This window comes from Rousettus aegyptiacus, unplaced genomic scaffold (genome assembly GCF_014176215.1).
Source record: "Rousettus aegyptiacus isolate mRouAeg1 unplaced genomic scaffold, mRouAeg1.p scaffold_m13_p_6, whole genome shotgun sequence".
Lineage (NCBI taxonomy): Eukaryota > Metazoa > Chordata > Mammalia > Chiroptera > Pteropodidae > Rousettus > Rousettus aegyptiacus.
In genome coordinates, this window is record NW_023416309.1 from 98425898 (window position 1) to 98448197 (window position 22300).

Here is a 22300-nt window from a genome sequence, read left to right on the forward strand (position 1 = left end):
AAGGGGAGTTTGGGAAATGGTAGGCTGAGGATGAGTCAGGCTATCTAAACAGGCTGCAGATTCCTGCAACTGCTGTTCTTTGGATGCCGGCTTGTCCCAGAATCCTCTCTTGATTTTAGACAGAGAAGAAAAATGCCAGCAGGTGGCGCTGAAACGCACTGAGGACTAGATTAAGATTGCGTGACCAAATCTGGAGCAGGTCGATTGGTTAGCTGTGCACATTCTCCTTGGTGTTGGAATGGAATTTTACTATATTTTATTAAGGCTTGAAATGTTTCCTTTTGCTTTCATTTTGCTTCTTACCGTGTATTATTTTCTCGATACAGATAAATTTTTACCTTCATGCTTTTGGCTTTTTTTTTTTTTAAATTTATAAAGCCTCTAATATCTAAAAATTCCTTTAATATCTAAAATTTCTTTGTTTTTTAAAAACATTGACTCCCTCAAACGTTTACTTTCTTATATTTCTGTAATCTCTGTGGAATTTACGTTTGGTGTGTGATATGAGGTAAATATTTAACACCCTCCCCACTCCCACCACCACCTTCGTTAACTAGTAATTCCAGTAACCATAGATTATTTGAATAATCTATGTTTTGACAACCGATTTGAAATTACCATTTATATATATATAGGTGGGTCTTTTTCTGGGGTTTTGACTTCTGTGTCAATGACACATTATTTTAATTGTTAGACCTTTAAACGATTTTCTTAATTCTTGTTCCCCAGAGATAGACTTCTAGATGGAGAAATGGGTGCAGAGGTTTATTTTGGAGTTTCTCTTGGGAGATATACCTGTAAGGAAGTGAGGAAGGGAGGACAGGTGGAGGGAGAGGCTGACTGCAATGGAATTTTAATGGAGGCTCCAGCTGATCCTTTGAGGAGCGCTACAGTTGAGTTGGCCCTTCAGAGTTGTCCAGTTTGAGGCAAAGAGGCTGAGCCTTTGTATCCTCCCCATTAGTCTGTTACTGATCCATGGGCATCCTCCTGAGGGCAGGGTATAGTCTCGGGCAAGGAGCTCCCTGCCGCTAAGGGCGATGCCCAATGAGGGGCCCAGGTCTGAGCTGTCAGCAGCCTGTGCTTCCAGTGGATGCGTCAGCCCTGGACGGTGTCCCTTCTACCAATGTTTTGATATCTAGAAGTTTAAGTCATTCTTTATAATTCCTCTTTTAAAAAACACTTGGTTTTCATATTAGTGTTGCCTTTTCAGGTAGAGAGTAGGTTCTTAAAGAGCGGGTGTCATCTTAATTAACATGTATGCATTTTGGATACCATAAGAAAGCTGGCTTTGATTATGATTATCTCATAATCATTTTTTTGGGGCATGGTTTTGGGCTAATAGAAAACAATAGATTTGAAAAGTCAGTGTGGAACTACAATGAGACAGACACCAACTTGATATTCACTAGGATTACCATAATAAAGACAATAAAAAAGATAATAACAAGTATTGAGAAATATGTGAAGAAATTGGAACCCTCATACACTGCCGATGAGAATATAAAACGATGCAGCTTCTGCTATACAAAACAGGCTGGCAGTTCCTCAAAATGGTAAAAACAGAGTTAACATATGACCCAGCAATTCCACACTTAAGTGTATCCCCAAGAGAAATGAAAACATATTAAATGAAACAGATTAAAAGATCTTCGCACAAAAACTTGTACATGAATGCTCATAGCAGCCTTATTCATAATAGCAAAAGTGTGAATAAACCAAATATTTATCATTTCATGAATGGATAAATAAAATGTGGTGTATTGGTACAGTGGACTATTAGTTAACAACAAAAAGGAATGAAATGCTGGTATATACAACATGGACGGATATTGAAAACATTATGATAAGTGAAAGAAGCCAGGTATAGAAGGCCGTGTACGGTATGATTCCCTTTATGTGCAAAGTTTAGAATAGGTAATTTATAGGACATATAGTAGATTAATGGTTGCCTAGGGCTTGGCAGTGATGGTTTGTGGGGGAAAATGGGGAGTGGCTACTAACGGGTAATACGGTATATTTTTGAGGGGATAAAATGGTCTAAAATTCATTGCAGTGATGGTTGTACAACTCTGAATATACTAAGAATCACTGAATTGTACACTTTTAAACCGGTGAATTACATGGTGCGTGAATTATATCTCAATAAAACTGTTGTTAAAAAAAATCAGCATGTAACAAAATAGTAAAGACTGATAGAATTGATTTGCAATGGGTGGAAAATTTGTCGAGGTAGAATGCTTAGGAAGGAAAACACATTTTTCATTTTAAAGACAAAACCAAACCAATAAAGAGCACAGAATTTCAGAAATGGTTACGTCAGTAGTGTCAACTCTCTCCTCAGGCTTGTTAGAGTACTCCACTTATTTAGATTATCATTCACTTCTTGGGGGTAGAGTACAGGTGCCTATATCTTACTCTTATTTGAATTTTACATCAAAAATATTATTGGCTTGAGATGAAATCACTTGGCCATTATCAGTCACTGTCCTAGTTCTTCTGCTTTTATTTGAATCTAAAAAAGAAATAGCAAGAATTTTAGAACCATAGTTTTCTTACCTGTAAATTTAGGGATAACGATTCCTGCCCTACTTAGTACACAGGATTATAGTAAGTGCTTTGTCAATTGTATGTCTATATTCACACGTATGGCTTGATCACTTTTATTTTTATTTGCAATTTTAGTGTATTGCTTATTCCATAAGACTAGCTGGGAGAACAGCCTAATTTCATCTGATTCGAGTGCTTTACATCTTCACTACATACACCTGGTATTCTATTATGTATATCCGAGGTTCTTGGTACCTTTTCTAAGGGATTTTATTTTTGAAATTTTTATATATAATTATTTTTAAAAATCATGTAGACCCTATGTATGGATTCTTTTTAATTTAAGTTTAAGACCATAATTAGCTGCGTTCATAGCCTTCGCTATTAAGAATAGTAGCTCAGTGTCATGGGTATGAAGAATGCGTTTCAGTTTCATGATCTCATCTCTGGCTTGGTCAGCTGCTTCTGTGGAGAAGTGAGTTGGCCATGACTCACTGGTCTGTAGTATCACAGTTGAACAGAGCTCCGAAATACACTCCCATTTTATTACTAATGGAAATATTTTCTCTTGCTATTGTAATAATTGAACATTCTTTGGCTTCCTTATAGTTCTACCTGACAAGAGTTTCATGTTATATTTATCAGCATTCAAACGTCGAGACAGGTCTATAGCGGGGGCAGCATTCCTTCCAGTAATTATGCTGCTACTGGAATATTGTTCCATGTCATTGCCTAATTTAAAAGGAACAGAAAAAAAATTAAACTACATTAAAACAAAAATATATATACTTCTATCTTCTCTGATTTTTTTTTTAAATGAACCTCGAAGATGTTCATTCCCAAAATTCATTATTTTGGAAGTGAAGTAGAAAAACACTGAAGCGTGATTCTGTTTTGTGATGTCCCTTTCTTCAATTTAATTTTCTTGTCAAAGTTTTCAAGACATCAGCTGTGCAGTTGAGCTCCATTTTGTTCTATAGATAAACTCCATTTTGATACCTTTTGGACAGTGGTTAAAAATTGGTTAAATAAGATTATTTCCAAATTATTTTCTATTCAGTTATATGTAATTTCCTGCTATCTAGTCCAAAGACTTTAGGCAAATTTTGAATAATTCTCTATCACTTAGAAAGGGATGAAGAACTTAAAATAATATAGACCAATTCATTTCCTTTAAAATTAAAAATTTAAGATCCAGGGTGATGATTTCTCTAAGATCTCAAAGTAGTTAATGGTATTGCTTAAACAAAGCTCCAAGACATATGCATTTGATTTGTTGTTTACTGATAAGATTAAAAACATTCTCCCTTACATTACTCTGTTGATTTTGATGTTGTACTCAAAGAATTAGAACAAACCAACTGTTTGAAAAACTGGAATCACATCTTCCTACTACACATTAAGATTTTAAAAACTAGAGTTGGAAACTTTGATAGTTTCAGGGTAATTTATTTTGGGAAAGATAGATTTAACGAAAAGATAAATTAAAAAAAATTTAATAAATTTTTTATTGCTTGTAATATATATTATAATAAAGTAATATGATTGTTTTTGATTCATTGCACTGTTTATGATGAGTATAGTAGTTAATAGTCGGTGCCATTTCTTCATTCGTTTACCTTTGACCTATTACTCCATTCACTTATGGTTCTATCACTTATTATTCTGTTATTTGTTATTCAATTTATTATTATATTCATTTCTCAATTCTGCTTATTTTTTCTATTGCCTATGTTCTATTTACAATTATATAATTTGTGATTTTATCATTTACCTTATTATTTTATTATTCTATTTCATTATATATTTTATCATTCTATTTTCTTATTGGTTTATATTTTATACTTCAATAATAAGTCAACTTTTATCAATTATTAATTGAGCATCTTGCAAAAAACACTGCTAGATTTTGGGAATAAAATTGACAAGTCACTCTCCGTAATGTTAAAGAACTTGGATATAATTTTTGTTGTATTTTACATGATCACAGCAAGTCTTCTCTTATGTAATTTTCACAATGTTGAGAAAGTTTCAAAAAATAATTTCCCTTTTTTTTTTCCTACCAAGAAACAATACAGGTTACTTGTCCCAATAGTTGACCTAGTTGTAGAATCTTGATTGCCGATGGCTGATTTATCATCTTCCCTTGCTTAGCTGCCCTAGTTAGAGACCCAGTTTCTGTAACTTGGTCCTAGCAGCTCACCTTGCCATCATCTCACTGTGTACTTCATGGCACCTCTGTCACACACTAGCAACCGGATCCTGCTACCCACCAGTAGAAACTCGGCTTCTTCCCCAGTCTCTTGCTGCTGCTCCACCACCGAAACCCAGACCCAATCTGTCATCTGCTTCCAAAGTCTCGTGCCACCTCCATAAGAACCAATTCCTCAAATTCCTTTCCAGCATCAAGCTGTTGGGACCGATGTAGGAGATGCTGGAGAGAACATCTGTGTTCCTGCTGTTAGGCACTCCTGGTTATTCATTATAGAGTTCTAATGCCATGTATATGTTGTAATGGATCATTTTGTTAACCCCGCACAAAACTATTACTATAAGAAAGGAGTTGAGGAGTATAGATTTCTTTCTTGGCTCATTAATTCTTCAATTACTGGATGTTATTTTCTGTAATCTCTGGCTGAACCAAACCTCTACCGATTTTGATTTTTAAATCAGCAACTTATTCATACTGTATCTTTTAACTGAGGTTCCAGATGGTATGTTTTTCCTGTGGATAAAGCTCACTGTTGTAGATCCTGTCTTCACATCACGGCACTGCCCTAACTGTAGGAGTGTTTGTCACCATGGGAACTCGCACTTACGTCTACACCACTGTCTCTAATCTGCATCGTGTCATTTTTTTAAAAGTTTGTTTTAATGATTCATCAGATTCAAGACTTTTTTTTGCTCCATTTCAACACCACTTTAGCAGTTTTTAACAACACCGTACATATCGGCATGATTAAATAATTATTAGAGTTGTGAGAGGCAGTGAGGAAATTTTACAGAGAAGGAAACTGAAACTCAAAAGTTATGCTTTCCTTTATATAATTTATTGGTACAAGAACCGTGGTTAGAACCTGTGTCTCTTGGCTACACCCAACACTCATTTCACTACATTGAAGTAAGTTCACTGTTGACATCCTCTCCTCACAGCTGTCACCTTTGCTGAGTGCCTCTCAGAGGGTGTCCCTGACCACCCATTTACCCTGACGAGATCCCACACTGAAAGGTCACACCTGGAGAGACGAAGTTTATGATCAGAGAACATGCATCTTCTAGTTTTTAGGATCCCTTACTCACGAAATTCAGTGTTCCCCTTAAATTTTGTCCTGTTGTAGCAGTTTAAAAATTACCATTGGATATTTTATATTTTGCAATGTATAATTTCTTTGGGAAAGAACCTCTTCATATATGTATGTATATGTGTGAGTGTGGTAAAATATTTTTTTAAATTAAAGTTTTAATCCTTTTTAATGAGTAATATTTTATATCGTTTACTCTAATTCCATCAACTTTGCTTTCAGATGCTCCATGTGAAATAAGTTTGGCAAAAGTTACAATTAAGCAAATTTCCCATGAAATCTACCAATTTTCTTATGACTCTTTCACAGTCACACTATTTCATTAACCCAGAAGCATTCAGTCTCTGTTTTGGTGAATTCTTCTTACAGAAGTGAATATAATTTACTTTCTGTTCATTTGGCATTGATCAGTGGCATAAAACTAAACATTCTGAGTCCACACTGAAGAGAAGTTTATATCTAATAGTTTCTATGTCTGCCCATGTTTTAAAATATTTTATATAAAATTACATTTTTTCGTGGAATAAAAAATTTAAAAATTCCTTTTTTCAAGAAATTGAGTTTTTTGAAATCCTCACCAAATTCATAGGGTAGTGTGTTTGGTGGGAAGAACATTGGAATGGCCATCGGAGTCTGAATCTAAGTCCTGTACTGTCACTTAATTGCTTCGTGACAGAGGACAAGACAAGTAACGTCTCTGAGCCTGGATCTTGATCTGTAAATGGTCATCATATTTTTTATCTTCCAGAGTTTTATGAATATCAAATTTTTGTTATGTATCTATATATTAAAGTTCTAAAGTAAGTCATAAACATAAAGCGTAATCGCTATTCATTTAATTGTGATCCTGGTGTTTGTTCTTTTGAGTTCTATCTCCAGATTAAGAGAAAGTGATATTGAAGGTAGGGAGGAAGGGAGGAGAGAGTTTTATATCTGGAAGATAAATTTTTATTATGTCAAACTTAAGAGAGTACTTATTTGTATTTGTTGCATTTCTAAGCCTAGAAACTTAATTGTAGCAATAAGTTGAAAAATACTATTTTCTAATATGTCTGAAACATGCCTATTTGTATTGATTGAATTTCCCGCCTTTGCTTCAATTATCTGGAAAATGGTTTCAATGAATATAAATTTTTCTTAAGTTGGCCTTGATTCAATTATTCTACACATGCACGCGTGTGCACACACAAACTCACACACACAATTTCTCTTATATTGTCAAATCTTCCAAATACTATTAAATCCCCTGATTCTGAGTAAGATTTAGGTATACCCAGGAGTATGTTTTTACCTTATGCATTACATAGGGGTTGAGAGGCCTTCTGTGAAAGGATCTCATCTTTTCCATGCTTGGGTTTTGGCTATGTGCATGCACAGATAAGCAGGGACCTGACAGATGCTAAATATTGAAGAACGTCTCTGAGAATTCATTTTAAAGAAAAATGAAATTCACCATGAGCTAAACTTGACTACAGAGGCTGGGTGTCCAAGGGGCATGGAGGTCTTTAGTGTGGAGTGCTCATCCCTGCTGGCAGTTCGGGGTGAATGCTCTTGGGGATGGATGTCCTGAAGTGGAACTCTGTACAGTCTTGGGGTCCTGCCATGAGATCCCTTTACAGTGTAGGGTTAACTCTTCAGGCTTGGGATGCACAGACCCTGCATATTCCAAAGAAAAGTCTGGCCCTTACCCAGCCTCTAAGCCTTGGAACATCCTTCTTGATAAAAACGTCTTTGTAGCTGCAGACAATTTACACTAACGGTGTGATTTATGGAGGGACCCTTGGCTACACTGTATCAGTTTGGCCTCTAAAGGGGCTGGAGACTGAGAAACTAAGGTGAATCACAGGCGCTCTGTGCCTATGTGACCGACCCCCAGTAAAAGCCCTAGACACCATGGTTTGCTTTCCTGGTTGGCAATACTGCATATGTGCTATCACACATCATTTCTGGGATAAATACATGCTATTTTATCTGAATCCACTGTGAAAGGATAACTGGAAGCTATGCCTCATAGCTCCTGTACTTGTCCTTATCCTCTTTTTGTTTTTGGTGATTTTCATCTTTATTCTTTAACTGTAATAAACCATAACCATGAGTATAACAGCCTTTCTGAGTTCTGTGAGTCCTTCTATTAAGTCATTGAACCTGAGAATGGTCTGGTGACTCCTGAAACACCCTTGCAGAACAGAGCTAAGAAAAGAGAGAGAAGTATGTTTCCTTTCTCACTTTTAGATGACAACTTCCAAGTCACTGGAGCATCATGACATTTGAGAGTATCAATGGTTTGGTGCAGAGCATTAAATTAGAGTGGAAAAGGCTAGTTGCCAAAGGTTCTGTATGCGGTTTTATAGCTGGGGATTAAAGAATTATAAAAATTAAATTAGTGTATAAATGTTAAAACTTTATTGATACCTATATATTTTTGGTTACATTTTAAAGTTACTAAATCTTCTAGATAATTTAAAAATTATAGCCATGTCTCAGCACTGCGTATAATAGATTTTTTTATTTTTATTTTTTTAAACAAACAGATTTAAAAGGTCCTGCTAAAGCAAAGTATTCCTGTTCCTCTTCCTTTTCTGGAAAGCTTTCAGCTATTTCCTGGTTTAGACACAAGTTCAAGCATGTTAACCACCTTGCCAGGTCGTACCTCCCACCTGAGCAGAAACATCTTGTCTATGCTGGAGGCATGCACACCACAAAGGATAGGATCAGGAGCTGTATTCTCTCCCTTTTCTTTGTAGACTTGCCATTTTGGCAACACATTCATTGGAATGAGGTCAATTTTCCCCTGAATGCTTTTGTTTTAGTTGGCTGATTTATTCAATTTATTGCCTGAGCCTTAAGGTAAAGTAGGGAGAATTGTCACTCACCTTTCAAAGCATCGATAAGATTATCTCTCTCATTCTGAGTACCAGCGATGACTCTGGATCAATTGCTTCATCTCTGGGGCCTTGATCCCTTGATGGGGAAACTTGGCCTGGACTTGATAATCTCTAAACTCTTTGATAATCTCTAAGCTCTTTAAAGTTTTCTGATACCATGAAATTAAGTTTTACATTTTTATTTCTTCATAATACTAGCTCCATTTATTAAAGGCATAATATGAACCAGGCACTTTTCCAAGTGTATAGATTGGCTATTAACCCCCTAACAACTCTCTGAGGCAGGTATTTTCATCATTATCCCCATTTTATAGGTAAGGAAATTAAGACACAAAACAGTTAGATAACTAGCCCAAGAACGCACAGCTCTAAAGAGGCAGAAATTATTCTGAATCCAGGCATTTTAGAGTTTGATCCTTGAACCACTTTTTAATGCTGCCTTCTCCAACAACTAAGTTAGAGAATATGTTTTTCTTAGTTTGGTTCATTAATGAGATGAATTAGAGGAGAAGGTCTAAGCCACGTGCCCTGACCTGCCAGCTGAAGCCAAGAACACTCAGCTACAGTCTGAATTATCACAGGGATCCTGCTCTGGTCACTTTTACATGACCTTGAAAATGACCACCTAGCCTGGTGGAACATAGTTCTGTACATCAGACCATTCCTGAACCTACAAATAGTTCCTTGAGGCTTTTAAAAAGATGTGGATAAAGAAAGAAAAAAAAGAAAAAAAAAGAAAAATGGATAAAACCAGGCATGATATTCAAAATATGTTAACAACCGTTTGGTAAAGGTACCGGTGAATCAGAACAGACATCAGCATTCTGGTGAGTGTGGCGTGAGTCCTGGAGGCCCTTGCTGTGCCTTGTGCGTTTAGTTACTTGATGGTGTGGAGTGAGTCATGGAGACAAGCTTGGGGCCATAGCTGAGGCCATTTCTTGCTTTCTCGTTTTTTTTTTTTTTTTTTTGGCGAGGCAACCCTTGGTTGACCTCATAGACTGCAAGGACCTTGTCAGCTTACAATCTCTTATTTTTTATTTTTTATGCCTATGGCACCTGGTCTTCCTTGGTGGTCTCCCATCCAAGTACTAATCAGGCCCAACCCTGCTTAGCTTCCAAGATCCGACTGGATTGGGCATGTTCGGGGTGGCATGGCCGTAGACTGGGCAGTGGCATTTCAATGACATGTACCAGCCTTGCTGTATTCCTTTTAGTAAATCTGTACAAATATTCTCCCTGTTGGACATTCAGCTTGGGGAGTGGGGTGTGGGCTGGGCACCCCAATGCAGAGCTTTACAGGCAACCTTTTGTAATAATGATCCTCAACTTGGAGAGGAGATGGGAGTACATGTCAGAATTTCTGGTGGGGCTGGCATGATGTTTTCATGTTTATCACAAAGGAAACATACATTGAAGAAAGCCGAGGATCACTGCTTTGTGACATTACCAAGGCAATTGTCATTTTTTTGCAGTGTGGCCTTGTTACTACAGGAAGATTTTTTGTTACAATTGTTAGAGGCAAAATTTTTTCTAAATTATCTTAGGAAAACTATTGTGTAACTTTCCCCTTAAATCGATTATCTGATTCTCTTGCATTCATTTTAATGAATGCCTTTTAGATATTTATCATGCTAGGTATGTTACAGGGTGGAGTGATCCGACTAATTTTTAAAATTCCTTTTAGGCCTTAGGGTGCAGCTTTGAATTGTTTTGGTAGAAGCCTGAGTCACATCATTTGTTCATTCAGTTCTGGTCCTGTGCTGGGTGCTAAGGATTCAGAGATGATAGAAATAGCCCCTACTCTCAAGAGCTTACAATTGACCAAGTCACGAGAAAGGTGGGAAACAGGCAATTCCTGCACAGAGTGAGGATATGGACATGGGTGATATGGAGTGGGCATTCTGGGGAGACTTCCCACAAGAGAATAAGTAGAAGTCTTCATGGCCAGGCCACGTCTCTACCATGTCTCAGGTAGGTTACTGCAAGAGGCTCCCTGCTTTCACCTTTGCTTTCCTCCAAATCAAGTCTCCACACAGTGACCAGAGTGATTTTTCTAGATTCATGGCACTCTCTGGTCTGAACCTCCCATAGCTTCCCACTGAATTTTAAATAAAGTCCAGCTTCTTCCCTGGCCTCATTTGCACTTCCCTCCTCTTTGCTTACTCTGCTCTAGCCACATGGGCCATGCTTCTATTTCTGGAACAAGTCATCTTTTTTTCTGCCAGCCCACGGGTCTTTACACTAGCCATCTGCAATGCTTTTCATGATTGGCTCCTCCTCATCCTGGGCCTCAGCTCAAATGTCATCCCTTTTGAAAAGTCTCCACTCACTGCCCATCTAAAGGCACCACATTTCCCCTCCCCCCCATTAATCATGCTTTTTATCATCTGTATTTTATGATGTTTTGACATTTTGAAAAGCTTTCTTGCCCAGGGCTAGCCAATTCTTAGAGATAGCAAAAGACTGTGCTTGGAGCATGGTCTTTCATATGCAATCCACCCAATCCTGAGTCTATAGCCCCAACCATCTCCTTATCTAATGCCCACATATCAAGCCAATATTTCTTCTGCCCTAAATCATCCCAAGGCCAAGTACCAAGCAACTAGAGATCACCCCTGCAGCCCAAAACACAAAGAAGTTATTCAAATTAGCCTATACTAAGCTGTTTACTCTGCTCCGTCTTGCCTTTCCCACGTTCTGGGACTTTGGCTTTGGCTTCCCCTTGCCTCTTTCTGTCTCTCAACCAAACTAGTGCTCCCATGTGGCCCTGCATGTTGCGACATGCCTCCTCCTCTCGGAAAATATAGGTAACAAAAACTTCTTTCAATGGCATTGGCCTTTCCATGTCATCATTCAGTCGTACCTCTAAATTAAATCCCGGGCTTAATTTTAATACAGCTCCCAAATTACCACTCTGTTTATTGTCTTCAAGGCATTTAGCAACATCTCATGTCCTCTCGTTTGTTCACTAGCCTATGCCCTGTCTCCCTCCATTAGTACATGAACGCTGTGAAAGCAGGAGTAAAATTTATCTGGATTCCCACAGATCCTTAGTCCCTAAGATTGTAGTGAGCACTTAATTGATAATTTTTTGACCAAATCAATGAATAAGAGACAGTAGTATTGTCTTTGCTTCCACAGCCTGTTTACGTTCCTCTACAAAGATTAGAAGAGAAATGCGACTGAGTTGGAATTATTCCACACAAAAAATATGAAAGCACCAGTTATAAATGTTCAGTTAATATGTGCGAGCACCCTCTAAGTGGCATGATGATACATGTTTAAAAAAAGCAAATCAGAGGTGTTTGTGGAGATACTTTAAGACAATCAAGTATCAGTTTAACACTATTTCCATCCTTCCTTTTAGATTATCCCCGTAATTGAAAATTGATAAAAAATTGACTGGGACTTTAAGTGAATATAATCAGTCAGGAGGGTCTATGGGAGAAGCGAGGGTTTATGGGTGGAGTTCTTGCACCGGATGTCATCGCGAGACCCCTACAGGAAGAACTCTATGCTTACAATTAAGCTCTGTGATTGCAACTACCCTTCCCCTTAATTTCCTTTTTCCTTCTTTGTCCTGGTAGGCCAGGCAGTGTTTGCACTTGGCTTGCCATATTTGCATGCACTGGGCTGCAACCCTTTCTTTTCCCTAAATAAATCCTTTTTGGTGCTGAAACACTTAGTTGATATTGTTTTTCAGTGAACAATATAAATCTACCATTTGGGCAGTTTTATTGCCTATACAGGTCTGTGTGACTGTAACTTTAAGTCTAAGAAAGGACAGATACATTTTGTAAGATTTGGATTCCTCATGAAATGAGACCTTATCAGGTAAAACATCCATGTAAACACCTGAACGTTCTCATAGTTGCTGTGAGTAAACTCTCCAGTGAACCAGGAACAAAGTGGTGATTTATCCTTAAATTTCAAAAACCCTTTTGAAATTAAGTAGTACTATTACTAAATAAGAGAGTCTGATTACTGAGAAAATTTTTGATTATTGTTATTAAATGAATGGTAAAAGTGGCACAGAACCCAAGTGGCATAAAATGAAAAAATACTTTCTATTTGTCAGGGAATGTCTTTTATGCTCTAATTTATGGAGAAAGCTACGTTTTTGAGAACTCATGAATTTTCTCTAAGATTGTTAAGTTTTTGTTTCACCTAATCTGATGGGAGACATAATTAGGCATTTTGACTTTAGTGGTCTCTGGCTAGAATTGCATTTAAAAAAGATAATTCAAGTAATTCAGGGATAATTATGGTGCCCCTAAAGAATCCCATCATTTTTTCTGCTTAATGTTCTCAGATAGAACCTGAAATCAAATTTTTATGGATGGATTACAATATGGATAATCCATTCATTGATGATTAAGGGTCAACTAAATCTCTAGGGGTAATATTTGATCTGAGAAAATTATGCTTTCAGTTAATTTAATTTTTCCCTCTTTATTAAAGATAAATCCATTAGTCGAGAGAGTTATAAACATCAAGTGTACTTTGTAATACAAGTGAATGGCTCCATTAATAGAACTTGAATTATAAACCACAACTTTTGCTTTAGCCTTCCTTACACTTGGAATATTTAAAAAATATATATGCAAAAGGAAAATAATATTTAAAAATTAATCATAAATATTGAGTATTAAAAAATAAGTTAGCATTTATCAAGAGCTTACTTATTTACTCCATAAGTTCTCTTTATAATAATTTATTTAATCAGTACAATAACCACTTGAGAGAAATACTATTAATATCCTCATTTTACATATGAACTTAAAATGTATACATTTTTGCTATTATGAAAGGGAACAGGCTTGTTATTATGTCTAAGTATGGCAGATTGGGGATTTAAGAGAAAGTATTTTTATTCATCTTGAATTTCTCATTTTGAATTATTGGGAAACTCTCATGAAAATTTAGAGGGAAATCTGTTAATTTTATAAAAGTTGTCATGTAATTAAAAGTTGTTAGGTGTTCATATATCTGTGCCACAGACATGGACATTTTAAATGTAAGACAATACCACAAATGATAACTTGCTAAAGGAGGAAAGTTTATTGAATGCAAAGAACTGACATTTTCTACAGGGTAATCAAATGAGTCATTGTATTTGTATGTGAGATTCTTCCAGATAAACAGGGAGATACCACTATTGATTACCAGATAGAGATTATATTTCAGTAACAGAAAGACAATAGGACAGATATTTTTCTTAGACTTGCTCATTTTTCTGGAGAGAGATATATAATGCTTTCTCTTCTGGGAGAGTATTTGGCATACAGTAGCTTTTATGTCTCAAATTAATTGTTTTGAGCTTTCTCTTCCAGGGAGTGGAGCCTGGTGGTAAGTATTTTGCTGCGTTGGTCTACCTCCTCAAGAACTTTCTTAACCACTATGGCTTTGGCTGGATCTAAAAATTAAAATTTAAATGGAGATTTTAGAGAGTTGAAAAAAATGAATAAGGTCATAATAGCTAAAACATGGAAGCAACCGAAGAACCCATCGATTGATGAATGGATAAAAAATATTATATATATAATATATAATATACAATATACAATATACAATATATAATATATACAGTATATAATATATATTATATACTATATATGTTATATAGTACATAATAGATAATGTATACAGTAGAATATTATTCAGCTTTAAAAAGGAAGGAAATTCTGACACATACTACAATATGGAGTAATCTTGAGGATATTATATTAAGTGAAATGTCACTATAAGACAAGTTCTGTATGATTCCATTTCTCTGAGGTACCTAGAGTTGTAAAATTCATACAGAAATTAGAAGGCTGATTTTCAGGGCTGGGAGGAAGAGGAAATGGGGGGTTATTGTTTAATGGATATGGAGTTTCAGTTTGAGAAAATGAAGAGTTCTAGAGATAGATGGTGGTGATGGTTGCACAACAATGTGAACATACTTAATGCCACCGAATCATATGCTTAAAAATGATTGACACTAAATATTATGTTCTGTATATTTTATCACAATAAAAAGTTTTTAAACAGATGAACAAGACATTATATAAATTAAAGGGATGATAGGATCTTCATATAGGATGAACTATGCAAGAAGAACAAATACTTATTCATTTTTGGTGAATTTTGATTTCTTGATTAGTTAAAAACATGGTGACAAGTTACCTTGTTTTAAATTAGTGCACATCACTAAAGTTAGACATTTGGCACACACTGATACCTACTCCAAATCTTTATTATTTCTATTCTTATATGTATAATATTACATGTAATAAATATATATAATATAAATTACATGTTATATATGTATGTGTATGTGTGTGTGTATATATATATATACCTTGGGAATATAAAAACAATGAAGTTGGGCATTAAAAATGAAGTAGAACCACACAAAAACAACTTCACTTTAATTACCTTTGACTTGATTCCCTATGTTTCCAGATCCATAATCTTTAGACTTGTAACCTCCAGACTTGCAAGCCCTGTGAATACATATTGTTGAATCCATCACAAAAGAGAATGACTTAGGGAGCAACTCTTAAATTCTAGATTCACTAGTATGTTTTCTTTAGCTGTTTGCATGAGAACATTTTGGTGGGTTACATCTGCCTCAAGAGGTGATTTTGAAATGTTCAGGCCTTAAATATAGAGTTCGTTGCAATGCTGGTTTTGAAGGATGTTGCTAATTTGTATCTTGGCAGTAGAGTATCATGTTTAATATTTAACATCTATGATAATAAATGCGGCCATAACAGTTTATGTTCACTTTCCAGAGATCTAAGTTTCCTGCAGATTTTAGTATATTACATCTTCTCTGTAAGTTATTTTACCTACCCATCATCTCCACTGATGAGGAGGCAGTAGGTCTCGATTTCCTTTTCCAGGTGGACCTTGATGTCCAGGAGCTGCTCGTACTCCAGCTTCTGGCCCTCAGTCTCGGTTCGGACCTGGTGCAGCTGCTCCTCCAGGGCCCCGATCTGAGCCTGGATCTGGGCCAGCTGTGCACAGTAGTTGCCTTCTGTCTCCGACAAGGAGCACTCCAGGGAGTGTTTCTGTAAAGAAACAGTGAAGAACCTAAGACAGACACACAGATACACACACTTGCTTTGACATGACTTTCTCCTAGTGTTAACTTTGCCTGTAATTGTTTTAAATTTCACACTGACACATCGTTATGAACACTCTGTGACACTCTTAAAATGACAAGTCTTTCTTTTCGGTAGAATAAACCTAAAGACATAGATGTTGATGTTTCAACTGTTCTGTACACAACCCTATTCATTCCTTATGTTTAATTTAAGTACATAAAATAATATGGATATATTCTCAATATGGTAAGGGCTTTAAAACCAACTGGCACATATTTAAAATGATAACCTAAGAGATGGTGAGAAATCATCCTTTCCTACCGTCGCTAGGAGAGACTGAAGTTCAATTTCCAGTGTTTGGAGATTGCGCTTCATCTCAGTCAGCTCATTCCGGGCAGAGGTGGTGGCTCCCACGTCCTCAGAGATCTGCTGCTGCAGAGAAGCGCTCTGAAAGGTATAAGTGAGGGAGCAAATCTTAGTTGTGTGAACATCATCAAAATGCAGAGGGCTTGTTTTCTGGACGAGACTCACCTTCTCGTTGAACCAGGCCTCCGCATCCCGGCGGTTCTGCTCGGCGAGGTCCTCGTACTCAGCCCGCATGTTGTTCAGCAGAACCGTGAGGTCCACGCCAGGCGCCGCGTTCATCTCCACATTCACGTTGCCCCCAGCGGCGCACTGAAGAACTTGCATTTCCTAGGGGTAGAAAAGCGTTCAGCTCAGGTCTGCAGGGATCTCATAGAAAGTCTAGAAGCTTAGCTTTGGAAGAGTAAGTATTCATCTGGTTCCATCTCCCAGGCTATACAACGAACCACCTCTGCGTTTCATATTTTCCTGTCCACTTGACATAGCTTTCAACGATGATCAACTCGCTACCGCCTGGAGCAGACTGTTTCATTTTTGGAATTTTAATGGCTCCAGAGGAATCCTTATGGTGAACCCAATTCCAGCTCTTCTGACTCCAATTCACTGGTTTTAGTTCTGCCGCACAGAAGAAGTCTTAATTCCTTTTCTAAATGAAAGTCCTTAAAATACTTAAAATGAATTACCCATCACCTCTTATTCTATTCATTTATAACTTAAATATCTCCACCTTGGTGGACTGGTCATTATTCTACTTAGTCAACCAGCTCTGGTGCATTCTCCACTCAGCTGTATCCTGAACACAGCATGAATTTGGTTGAAGGGCTGAGTCTGAATAATTCCAAACAACTGAAGTAATTTTAAATAAGTGTGTTTGTGTATTTACATTTATCTATAATTATAAACATATTTATTTATAATTGGTAAAGGAAAAACATCATCTTCTAAAAAATCCTAGATGTCTATTAAGCTATTAAGCTTACACAGGACATTATATGTCATGATACACTTTGATGCCTAACAAATCTCTATGAGAATTCAGGTTCTGCTCTGTAATAGCTCGGTGAATTTGGAAATGTTGTTTAACTTCTTTATGTCTCAAGTCTGTTATTCTAAAATTGAGGATAAAAAAAATATCCTTCTCCGGGTTATTGAAGGATGTGAAAGAACTACTAGTAATAAGACCAGCAATACTACCTGGCATATAAATTAAATTCTAGCTTTTATGATCATTTTCAACATCATAGAGGTAGGAAACAATTTTGTGGTCAACGTTTACACATCATCCCACGTGAAGTGTGTGCTGTTTGGATGCAGTGAGTCAGATCTAAGATTGTGGATGGCAGACATCACTGCTAAAGTTGTTATGTAGAAATCACATCAATCACCTTAGGTCTCTGCTGCAGGAATCCTCCTCTCCACCCACGTCCCAGGCCCTGGACTGGTCTTAATGGCAATAATGAGGCTTTCTTTCCTCTGGGCACCAAGTCCCTCAGGTGTTTCTAGCATTCTTTCATCGCTGGTGGTCCCTATACCTTCTCTATTTCCAGGCGAGGTTCTTACTTCTGAGTCTTTAGGGAAAACTTCCCCGGTTCAAGCAGAAAAAGAAAAAAAGTTGTATGTGGGTTTGTCTGTGAGTCATTAAAAAATCATTTGCATTCAATTCATGAAAAATTTGTTGAGTGACTACCAGGGGCTATAGCCACACTTGAACTGTATATCCATATAAATGTTATTCTTCAAGCAGTTGTATTTAAAAGACAGGCTCATGACTAATCAAGCAGCATTCGTAGCCAGATCTTCTGCTTTAAGCATCTGACTTGCCTATAGAAGTCTTCTGGCTGTTTAAAAATATTAAATTCATTTTCAAAGAATAACAATTTTTCTCAGCAAACCATGGTTCTGAAAGTAATCCCAAAGATGTGTCTGCAGTAGTGCCTGTATAATCTGATTTTGAATCGAGCTGCCCACTGAGATCACTTTGGACATGGACTATTTATTTGGAAGTATAAATTTTGATATAATGGTTTAATTTCAGTCTCATTATTTTTATAGCCATACTTATTAAGAATATGTATTAACATTAAGTATATATACTTAATGTGTACATGGAGGAAATGTTTAAGTGTTTTAAATCTGCCACTTTTATATAGAAATTTAGATCTAGTTTTCTTAAGCTGTCCTTAAAGTATATGCATTTTACTTAACTAGATGTAATCTTTTAAGTGTGCTATTTCAACTTAGCGATAATTACCTAGCCAAACACTGCTCTTGTAACCCTGACTGGCCTGGAAAACATGATTTTTTTTTCCCCCATGGGAAACAATGAGAGGGGAAGAGTGAACCTGTACAAATATTCCACTTCTAAAGAAAACCCAGGCCCGGTGCCTGTCTGACAATGGATCATTAAGACCAATTTCTTATTGAAGAAGTCAAGCACACTATCTCCCATCGGGTGTAGTGTCTGCAGAGGGATGGCGAAATGTAGACATTCAGCTCTTACCTCCTTATGGTTCTTTTTGAGATAAGTCATCTCCTCACTCAGGGTTTCATACTGAATCTCGAGGTCTGTTCTGCACAGGGTGATTTCATCCAGAACTCTGCGTAACCCATTGACATCGGTCTCTACACTCTGGTGAAGAGCCAGCTCATTTTCATACCTTAAAGAGTGTTAAAGATTTGCAATTTGTTATATGGTTGTAGAAATAGTCACCAGTCAATAACCAAATGCTAGAGTTCTGGAATTTGGAAGTGGCAGATTTGGCCATAGGAGACATTTTCAAAATTTATCGTATAGTAATTATTATTTTCTTCGAGGTATTTCTTTAGCAGAAAAAGAACTAGGGTATCAAATGCTACTTTTATAGCGGTTCATACTTAATATCTTATAGGCAAAGTGTAAAAAAGTAATAACGTTCTGTTTATCTTAAATCCAAGTGTTTTACAGTGTTAGATTAAGAGTTGGTAATATTTAATGGAGGGACCAAAACAAATTCCATTTAATGCTTCCCATTAATCTCTATGAATTCTTTGACTCTGTAAGCCTACTTACTTGAGTCGGAAATCATCAGCTGTCAGTCTGGCATTATCAATCTGTAGAACAATATTAGCATTGCTGGTAGTAGAAGCGATGATCTAGAAATGAGGAATTTGACTCTTTAAAGGCAATTTATCACAACCAATAAAAAAGCAAAGAGTAGGATTTTTTTAGATTTGAAAATGGAAATAATCAAAATTAATATAGTTACTAGTTAGTGACATTTTAAATCACGGGGTTAACCAACTGAATCTACTTAGTGTTTATGTCCAATGCTAAATTGAAATTTCCTTCAAGAAATTACAAAAGGAGATGATAAATATTTTTAGTATTCAGTGAATAAAGGAAAAGAACATTTAGAAATAAAAGCTCAAAAAACTGATTGCGAACTGCAATTTCTTACCTGATTTTTGAGGTCATCGATTATAGGGAAATATCTGCTATAGTCATGATCAAGACCACGGCAAGAACCAGGCCCAAATTTCTCATACCAGCCCTTGATCTTCTGTTCCAGGTCTGCATTTGCCTCTTCCAGAGCACGCACATTGTCCAGGTAGGACGCCAGGCGGTCGTTGAGGTTCTGCATGGTCACCTTCTCATTGCCAGAAAGGAGGCCCCCCTCATTCACAGTAAAGCCAGCACAGGAATTGCTTCCGCCTGTATTTCCTCCCGATGCACTGCCCCCGAAGGTACATGAGAAGCCACTTCCAATTCCAGACATGCTGCAAGCATTTCCAGCCCCAAAGCTGGCTCCCCCACCTGAGAGCCTGAGTGATCCTGTGGTGGGACGGGGACAGGCCCTTCTGGATCCACTGGAAAGTCGAAGAGACATGGTCTCAGGGTAAGCGTGTCACAGAGCTGTACTGTGAAAGCCAGAATGGAATGCCTTCTCATCTCAACTGTTTGGTTTGCCCTTTTATAGACAATCCTCAAGTGTATTCTGGATGAAATTCTGCCTACACAGAGTAAAACGTGGCTTGCCAGCCTCAGCAAGTTAGCATAATTGGACGATTTTTCCTAATTAGTAACTAACTTTGCTGGGCTCATTTCTGTAGGAGGGCAGTTGCCCTCAGGTTGGTGGTTATCTGAGAAATGGGTCTGGGTGGAGCAATTTCAGGTTCCTTATTACATTTGAAAATTGTGAGTGAGTCATTCTTTACTTCCCTCCTTAGAAGATAAAACTCATCAGTCCACCACACCATAAAAATCTGGCGTCATGGTTTTGGGATATTATGCCAAAGTAGATTTTGGTGCTTTTGAGACTTTTTCTGCTAGAGAACAGAACTGGAATCATTATTTCCCCAACCTCATTTATCCTTTAATCACCAGTCCACACCCTCCTCCCCCCGCACCTCCCCCCCACTTGCCACTGTTTCTGATGGGAAGTAACTTCTGGTTTGGCTGACATATATCATGTTTTGTTGACACTTACTTATGTCTATGGGTAGCTGCTTTTTCTTATTTTGATAATTAGGAACACACCCCTAATTGCTATTATGGGTTGTGGGAGTTTAGAAGGACATTAACTTATTTCCTGACTTAGCAAAATTTGAAGCAAACCCGGAAGGAAACATTGCATCTGTTTTTACTTCATTGTGGTTTAGCTTAGGTGAGATTCATTGGTAAGTAATTATTTTCTTGGCCGTGGATTCCCATTTATTGAAAACCCAAAACATTGTGGAAAAATTTTAAAAATCTGGAAGTAGGCTTATGGACAAAATTTCAACGAATATTTATTATGTAAGACTTGCGAACATATGAATTCATTCATTCATTTATTTAGTGAATATTTATAAAACACCTACTATGTGCTAGTCACTGTTTTGGGCACTTGGAATAAGTAGAATCATGCATTATTTCTCCTTTTGTGTCTTGCTTATTTCACTTAGCATATTGTCTTCAAGGTTCATCTGTGTTGTAGCATGTGTCAGAATTTCCTTTTTTTAAAAGGCAGAATAATGTTCCATTGCATTTATATACCATATTTGGTTTGTTCACTCGTGAATAAGTGGACATTTGGGTTGCAGCCACCCTTTGGCTACTGTGAATAATGCTGATATGAACATGGCAACCACCCTTCTACTCTTTGCATGCAAACATTCTTGATGTAAACCAATCAAGAAATATCTAAGAGTATAAAATAAAATGTTAAAGTCCTCTTCATCTTCCCCTCTCTTCTATCCTCCTTATTCTGTTAGATAACTATAATTTACCCTTCTAGACATTTGCACTCTTCCAGATGATTTTCTGTGCATTTGCACATATACATAGCATGCCATATGTGAATCATCTGTGTTATATGTGTTATTCTGTAACTTGCTTTGTTCACCTTACATAATATGCCTTAGGGCATGACTAGATGCCTAATGTGGCAGAAACTGTTGGTTTTTAACTGGGCAATAACTGCCCATAATAAAGACTGCTTTCTCTAGCATTCTTTGCAGCTAACTGTGGTCAGGTGATTAAGCTACTCAATGTGATGTAAACAGAAGTATCTGTGGCGTGTTCTAGAAACTTCATCTAAGAGGAAGCTGACACAAGTCTCCGTCCCTTCTCCTCCCTTTCCTCCACTCTGCTGAAAGGAGCGTGATGGCTGGATGTGATGGTTGGAGCTTCATCTTGGACCATGAGCCAGGGCCACATTGTGGGTATGGCAGAATGAAGAGCTGAAAGGAACCTGGGTCTCTGAAAATGCTCCGGTGCAAAGCTACCACCCCAGCCTTGAGTAGCCTACCTCTGGATTTCTGTGTGTGAAAGAAATAAACTTCTATCTGTGTAAAGTCCTGTTATTTTGTTATTGTTACTCAAGGCTGAACCTAATAGTAAGCAATATTAAGGGACTTTCAATTGTTTCCAACTTTTTGCTCTTATTAATAATGCTGGATACATTCACATTTTTCTTTAAGATAGATTCCTTAATTTTTCTGTCAGTTCCTGTTAGTCAGATTTATTGAGGTTTAATATACACATAGTAAAATTAATCTTAAATATACAGTTCTTTGAGCTTTGAAAAAACGCATTGTCATTAATCTTCACTACAATCAAGATATAGAACAGTTCTATTACCCTCTGCTC

The 22300-nt window shown here is 37.0% G+C and overlaps 1 protein-coding gene and 1 pseudogene across 1 annotated transcript; both read right to left on the minus strand.

Moving 5' to 3' along the window:
- Positions 1-9778: 9778 nt before the first annotated feature.
- LOC118604333 lies at positions 9779-9897 on the minus strand (annotated as a pseudogene).
- A 3875-nt stretch (positions 9898-13772) lies between these two features.
- Positions 13773-20116, minus strand: LOC107513869 (keratin, type I cytoskeletal 25). Its single transcript, XM_016150988.2, has 8 exons — positions 19629-20116; positions 19241-19323; positions 18692-18848; positions 16360-16521; positions 16150-16275; positions 15575-15792; positions 15155-15222; positions 13773-14150 (listed from the first exon to the last, which is right to left on the minus strand). Exons 1-8 carry the CDS (start codon positions 20055-20057, stop codon positions 14041-14043), a joined length of 1353 nt encoding a protein of 450 aa, XP_016006474.2. The 5' UTR covers positions 20058-20116; the 3' UTR covers positions 13773-14040.
- Between the last annotated feature and the right edge of the window lie 2184 nt (positions 20117-22300).